The following is a 7500-nucleotide window of genomic DNA, read 5'->3' as shown; positions in this document are numbered from 1 at the left end:
ATGTTTCCAGCTGCTCGACAGGACCTCAAAGACTCGCGAGATTTAGTGTCACGTGATCACGTTAGCAGAAAGAGGGCGAACGGGAGGAGAGAGAGAGAGAGAGAGAGAGAGAGAGAGAGGGAGAGGGAGGGAGAGAGAGGGAGAGAGAGAGAGAGAGAGAGAGAGAGAGAGAGAGAGACGGAGAGAGAGAGAGAGAGAGAGAGACGAAGGAGAGGAGAGGAGAGAGACGGAGAGAGAGAGAGAGAGAGAGAGAGAGACGGAGAGAGAGAGAGAGAGAGAGAGAGAGACGGAGGAGAGGAGAGAGAGAGAAAGAGAGAGGGGGAGAGAGAGAGAGAGAGACAGAGGAGAGGAGAGAGAGAGAGAGAGAGAGAGAGAGACGGAGAGAGAGAGAGAGGGAGAGAGAGAGACGGAGAGAGACCCTTCATATCAAAGTGGGTCATTACCCAAACGATCACAATGGAGTAATATGTTTCTCATATTCACATAAAAAGCCCAACCTTTTGATTTATATTGTGCTAGTGTGACATAATGGATCGATATTCCTTATAAAAGATACTATAAAAGTACTGGACTTGTTTCTGTTTGTGACAAGTGAGGACAGCTGTACGGAAGAGCATTAGGGCCAAATACTGAGTTTATTATTTTTTTTAAGCTTCTGACTTTAAAGTCAGAATTTCTGAGATTAAAGTCAGAATTTCTGAGAAAAAAACTGAGAATTTCTGAGAAAAAAAGTCAGAAATAACTTCTGAGAAAAAAGTCAGAATTTCTGACTTTGAACTCAGAAGCTTAAAAAAAAAAACTCCACTCTTGGCCCTCATGCTCTTCCGTACAGAGGAGGTGTGGACGGACCAGACAGATGATATGACAGTAATTGATTGCTAATTGTATGATTCCAGGGAAAATAATACAATGACATCATTACTAAGCAACACTGCGCAACTTTGATCCACATATGGAGAGATGGTATCTAGGCTATAGGTTGTAAAGTAAAACAACGACTGTGCTTCATCTACAACTGATTTAGTATGTCATGTAATTAAATGTAATGTAATGTAATGTAATGTAATGAAATGTAATGTAATTAAATATAAATGCCAAAAGATGTTTTCAAGAGGCTGGGTAAAGCTGATGAGTAGCTGTGTAAATTCACTACAGTAAATTAAATCCATCTCTCTATCGCCCTCTCTGTTCGTGTAAAACCTCCACCCCTCTTCCACTCCTCTCTTTTCACCCCTCCACCCCTCCACCCCTCCACCCCTCCATCCCTCCACCCCTCCTCACCACTCCTCTCTCTCCATACTTGGCCATGCCTTAGTTACTCCTCTCCGATTGGCTGTTATTAGTAAGGAGTCCCGTGACCCGGAAGTGCTCTTGTTGTTCTCGTCCTTCCTGTCCCCGGTTGAGGAAGTGAATGTGCTGACTGGGTTGGGTTCCGAGAGGAGGCGAACAGAACATCTCACACTCGGCGGGGAGCAAAACAACAGTATCGCAGAGGAACCAGGTCGTGCAAGCACCATAAAACGAACGTGTTAAAGTCGTCGGTTGATTAGTTTCCCTGTTCTGAGATCGTCACACAGCCGCAGACATGGTAAGAGCTGGGGGGAATGGGGGGGAATGGGGGGAATGGGGATGCTAGCTAGGTGCTAACTCAGGGATATTAGCTATGCTAGGCTAACTGCCCTTTATAGGAAGTGATGCGTTGCGAGACGATAGCGGTTGAAATTCAAGACCGTTGCATCCATCATGTAGCTTAGCATGCTAGGGTAGTTAGGGTTAGATGGGTTTGAACCTCGGAACCTCAACTCGGGCTTCGTGCGTGTGAAATAAAGTGAGCTAGCAGTTAGCTTGCTAGCTAGCTGCAGGATGTTTTGCATTAGAAACAGAATTCATGCATAGGAGGGATCCCACACACCCACAGGGAAGCTGTTACCCCCTCCTCTCAGGCGCCCCCCCGGGGTGACCCCCTCCTCTCAGACGCACACCCCCACAGGGAAGCTAAGAGTTACCCCCTCCTCACAGACGCCCACCCCCCCGGGGTTAAAATAGTCCCACCCGGCTGCCTGCTATAATCAGCCCGCCCCGCCCTCCCATCCATAGACTGACTATGTTACCTCTGACAGCCTTCCCTGCTCTTCTTACAACCTTACTTTCAAGTGCCACTGGCTGAGTTTGGGTTCTGTTATGCTAAGGTTTGCTAACTTCATAACTTCTTTCACAATTTGAATACAGTGTTTCTGTAATTGACTCAACGGAACTATAGTTGTGTGCTACTGGTTCCCTTATCGTGCATATTTTGTGCTTTGTTCCCTGTTAATGTTCCGCCATGTCACCTTATTTTGTCATTTTAAAATGCAAATCTTATGATTAGTGAGCTTAGAAGATAACTTTGTAAGTAGATATTGTTCAACTTGAAGTAGCTGCATAGTGGCCATGATATCCATTCACCCTTCTACCCTACATTGACTGCTATGCAGACTCCATTAAGACTTGTGAAGTAGTACCCTTGTCCCTCACTTTAGACTGAGACTGAGTTTTTACCCCCTAGTACCCCCACACACACTTTTAATAACAAGTCTTCATTGCTATGGTTGTGCACAGATGGCTTGTCTCCCCAGCCACCCACCCCCTCTCTCCTGACCCCACCTCATCCATCCTCACCGCCCACCCCCTCTCCCCTGACCCCACCTCATCCATCCTCACCGCCCACCCCCTCTCCCCGACCCCACCTCATCCATCCTCACCGCCCACCCCCTCTCCCCTGACCCCACCTCATCCATCCTCACCGCCCGACCCCACTGTCTCCAGCCGGGCCCCGGGGATGTTGGTGCGAGCGAGTGTTTACATCCAGACAGGGGCGTTGGTAAACACGGTGTCATGGAGCGCAGGCGTCGGCCGGAGGAGAGGGATTCTTAGGCTAACAGCGGCTTTGAGACAGTCTAAATACTGCTCTGAGAAGTGAGATGGGACTCGGGACACAGCGGCCCTCTGCCATGTTCAGGGGAGCCCCAGGGTGGAGTTTGTTTAGGAGAAGATCATGTTTGGCTCTCGGTTCTGACCAGCTGCTCATGTACTACATGGATCTGTCTGTAATGTTTTGGGTGATAGTCTATTTCATACAATGGCTTAGACAACAGATGTGAAATAGAATAGAACGTTTATTTGCAAGTAGCAAGTAAGGGTACAGGTACCTTGGGATTCTTGTAATCACTTGTCCTTACAAAATCTTATCAGTGCTAATCAATTCCTCTTTCCAGTCCTAGGTATGCAGCTAGACATTTAAAGGTTCACAAACTGGCAATTTACTCTCCTATCCATCATCTATCAGTCTATCAGTATCATCCTCATCTACTTATCCCATCTGATCACGGATGACTATGTCTGTGTCCATGATGTCTGTAAGACTTTTCAATGGCAATCAAATACACCAGTCATTTGTTGGATTAACAGGTTTTTTTCTGTTAATTATTTCTAACATAAAATCACATCCTTCTGTAGAATAGGTCTAATTCTCAGCATCTGTGGTCGAGTGAGTCACATGGTACGAACACACCCGTCAGGTCGTCTGTATTTCTTTACGCTTCCTGTAATTCGAGGTTAATCAATACAAACTGAGCTAGTTGCATATTGACACTGCAGCCAGTTCCCCGATCTCAACTCCTGAATCATCCTCTATCACATTGTTTTTACCTCCTCCAGTGTTTGGTTATTGTATATTTGCATTTCTCAACAGCGCCAAGCGTAGCCGTTCCTTTTGTTTGTCTAAAGGATCAGACAAGGACGATGTCAGCAGACAAGTAGTGTAATTTTGATAAGGATTCGGCCCATAGAGGCTCTGTCTTGTTCTACAGCCATCCACCAACTTTCTCTCTCAAGCTGAATGTGACCGAGAGTTAGTACCAGTAGCACCAGTCAATACCAGTGTGAATTATGGGATATATTTGTGTATTTCTCCAGGTGGGAATAGTTATTAATGGGAATTCCAGCCCAAACAAAGGCAAGCCAGGGTATAGGTTTCCTCAGATGAGGCCTAATTCTGTACGCACCTAGACTATAGACCTGTGACCCTCTCAGGTCACCGTAGCGCCCTAACAAGGAGAAGAATCTCCGTCACATTTCTCAGGGGTTTCATGTTGTGGCTGGCGGGCTCTCTGATATACGGCTGCCGCGCTGCATAGTTAAGTGAGGGCCTGAGCAGCCTGTCAGGCTCTGCTATGTGGCCCTGCGCTTCTGTCCACTACCCACAATCCCCTGCGCCAGGCTCTGCTATGTGGCCCTGCGCTTCTCTCCACTACCCACAATCCCCTGCGCCAGGCTCTGCTATGTGGCCCTGCGCTTCTCTCCACTACCCACAATCCCCTGCGCCAGGCTCTGCTATGTGGCCCTGCGCTTCTCTCCACTACCCACAATCCCCTGCGCCAGGCTCTGCTATGTGGCCCTGCGCTTCTCTCCACTACCCACAATCCCCTGCGCCAGGCTCTGCTATGTGGCCCTGCGCTTCTCTCCACTACCCACAATCCCCTGCGCCAAGGCTAGAGCGCTTCAGTAGAGAGAGATTCTGGAGTTTGGGGGTAAATCCTCCATATGATTTATCTCTGGAGTACAAACTCTGAAACATGAATGATTCAACGTTTCAAACCCAGTTCAAAAGAAAGACATTTCTTTAAAGGGTAGGTTAGTTTACAAACATTGTGGGCAGTTACCCGGCTTAGTAGAAGTAGAAAGCCAGAATATTAAGATTTAGCCTACAAGATTAAGAAGTGTGTCTCTCCAAAGACAGACAGTATCAAAAAGCCGTAGGTGAGTGATATTGGACAATGGACACCAACTTCTCCTGTCAAAACAAAGCAAAACAATGGACTCATCTCTTTGTGAGCTTGTGATGTCATTTCTGAGTGTCAGAGGAGCAATATAATAATTCAGTCATTGGCTTTCAGAGATGTTGACCTATTCTGATAACAGGCCCTGGTAACCAGGCAGAACCTCTGTTCACACATGTGAAGCTCTTAAAGGAGTAGTAAAGGGAAGATCATGTTTAGCCCTGTTTTAAGGTTACTTATGATCATATACAATGGTTCAGATCAAAACGTTGACAAAGCTAGCATTTTCGAGAAAGTTTATAATTGCTCTACCACCGTTTTGGTCATACAATGGATGTGGATGGGCACCGTGAAAAATCATTCAAAAACATGTTAAACTCGATGTGGGTCTACCCTCTCAGGAAATAGAACTTTCTGGAATAACTTAGGAATCACCTCAGAGGCCAGTAGGCTTCATCACAGACAGATGACTGAATGGATTTAATAAGGGAAAATCCACAACTTCCCCTCTCTCGTCTTATTCTTGCTTAATGTAGCTTTGATGGTGATGAACCACACAATAGTCCTGCTATCCTCTGCAGGGTTGTTCCTGGCGCAGGGTGAGGCGGAGGTGGTTCTGTAAGCGGGGGTTTGGGGTTCCTCCCACAGGACATTCTGGGCATCAAAAGCTTCAGTTTTCTATCCGCTAACGTGTGCTTTATTAGCTTGTCTGCCTAACTATATTAGCCTACATTATCCAATTTCATTATTTATTTTTTAATAACAGCCTAGAACATTTGTGAGGGTACATCACTGGGGCTGCTAGTGTGTAACTATAAAATCTTCTGTGGAAAAAGAGTCGCACCATAACAATTATGTGCACTCGCACAAATGCTCCCTATTGTATTTCGAGGTTGTACAGATAAAACATTTACAACATAAGTCACTGGGGGGGGGGGGTTCCTACTACGCAAAATGTTTATTTTCTTTGTCGAGAGCTGGAGGCGGCACAAAATTTAACGGAGGCGGCCGCCTCGTACTTCTCCATGCAGGAAGAACCCTGCTCTGACTGAATGAGCTGCGAACGGCGGTCGATGCTTTAATCTCCGGACTGCTCTGATTGGCCAGGGTGTGAATGTTCCATCCTCCGCCCACGCCGGCCTCACTAGCGTCCTCCTACAGAATGTAGCGAGCACCCATCACTGGGCCCGTGATAGGGGGGGGGGGGGAGCTTCCACAGCGCTGGTGTGTGGAATGGTCCAAGTGTAATAAGCCTACTATTTTTGGTACATTATGATGAACTGCAGTCTTGTAGTGAGATCAGTGGAATGAAGTTAGGCTGCTTGAGCCAGAATAAGATTAAATATATAATAACATTAAATAACCAAGGCTATTTCTGCCATGACACCCAGATCGAAAGCTACTATTGTGATTTAGCAGCTTTGTGTATGGCTAGATGTGTAATGGTGTGTGTGTGTGTGTTTGTTTGTGTGTGTGTGTGTGTTTGTTTGTTTGTGTGTTTGTTTGTTTCAGAATGACCAGCAGCTGGACTGTGCCCTGGACCTGATGAGGCGTCTGCCTCCTCAGCAGATCGAGAAAAACCTCAGCGACCTCATCGACCTGGTGAGTCACTGTCACGACGGCAACCAATCACAGTGCAGCACACACCACCATGATCTAACCCCTGTGAATTACGAGGGCTGTGTAGCGAAACAAAACATGTCTCTTTAATTCAACTCTGTTAGGGAGAAAGAAAACAGAAAAATATCCTCAACATTTGCAGGCTGTTCAGTGTTTTTGTAGATCCTCAACACACACTTTACTAGGACTGGGTTGAACCTCTGACGCACGCTTGGCTGATCACTCATCCTCAGTGTGCTCATGGATCCTGACACATTGAGCTGAATCAGACACAAATCAAATCACACTTTTGTCCGCTGTTTGTTTTCTGCCCTTTTGTACGATTTATATCCGTTTTCCCTCCAGACCCCCGTCTGCTCCCCTTCCTCTCCTCTCCCCTGCGCCTCCTCCCTTCCTCTCCTCTCCCCTGCGCCTCCTCTCTCCCCTGGGCCCCCGCCTGCTCCCCTTCCTTTCCTCTCCTCTCCCCTGCGCCTCCTCCCTCCCCTGGACCCCCGCCTGCTCCCCTCCCTCTCCTCTCCCCTGCGCCTCCTCCCTCCCCTGGACCCCCGCCTGCTCCCCTTCCTCTCCTCTCCCCTGCGCCTCCTCCCTCCCCTGGGCTCCCTCTATCTCCCTAGACGCGGTGGTGTTGCTGGTTGTTAGCGGACATTAACCAGCCTGTCATTCACCCAGCTGCTCCATTCACACGCTGTGTCCTCATTTCCTCTCTCTGACCGGGGGAAGTCCCCTGAGTTCACCTCCTCTTCCTCCTCCCTCCTCTTCCTCCTCCTGAGTTAACCTCCTCTTCCTCCTCCTGAGTTCACCTCCTCTTCCTCCTCTTCCTCCTCAGTTCACCTCCTCTTCCTCCTCTTCCTCCTGAGTTCACCTCCTCTTCCTCCTCTTCCTCCTGAGTTCACCTCCTCTTCCTCCTCCTGAGTTCACCTCCTCTTCCTCCTCAGTTCACCTCCTCTTCCTCCTGAGTTCTCCTCCTCTTCCTCCTCCTGAGTTCACCTCCTCTTCCTCCTGAGTTCACCTCCTCTTCCTCCTCTTCCTCCTGAGTTCACCTCCTCTTCCTCCTCCTGAGTTC

At 48.0% G+C, this 7500-nt stretch overlaps 2 protein-coding genes across 2 annotated transcripts in view; one reads left to right on the top strand and one right to left on the bottom strand.

Moving 5' to 3' along the window:
* micos10 (mitochondrial contact site and cristae organizing system subunit 10) overlaps positions 1-23 on the bottom strand; it is a 4005-nt gene extending 3982 nt beyond the window's left edge. Inside the window, exon 1 of the mRNA XM_084460774.1 lies at positions 1-23. This exon is cut by the window's left edge and continues 59 nt beyond it. Within this exon, the coding sequence (XP_084316900.1) occupies positions 1-2 (2 nt within the window). The 5' untranslated portion in view covers positions 3-23.
* A 1379-nt stretch (positions 24-1402) lies between these two features.
* Positions 1403-7500, top strand: part of capzb (capping actin protein of muscle Z-line subunit beta) — a 14915-nt gene continuing 8817 nt past the window's right edge. The window contains exons 1-2 of the mRNA XM_084460660.1: positions 1403-1588; positions 6330-6419. Of these exons, the coding sequence (XP_084316786.1) occupies positions 1586-1588; positions 6330-6419 (93 nt within the window). The 5' untranslated portion in view covers positions 1403-1585. The remainder of the gene's footprint in view (positions 1589-6329; positions 6420-7500) is intronic.

The sequence above is a fragment of the Borostomias antarcticus genome (assembly GCF_949987555.1).
Source record: "Borostomias antarcticus genome assembly, chromosome: 33".
In the NCBI taxonomy this organism is placed as follows: Eukaryota; Metazoa; Chordata; class Actinopteri; order Stomiiformes; family Stomiidae; genus Borostomias; species Borostomias antarcticus.
Note: the sequence above shows the minus strand (reverse complement) of the source record. Positions and strands in the feature narration are given on the sequence as shown.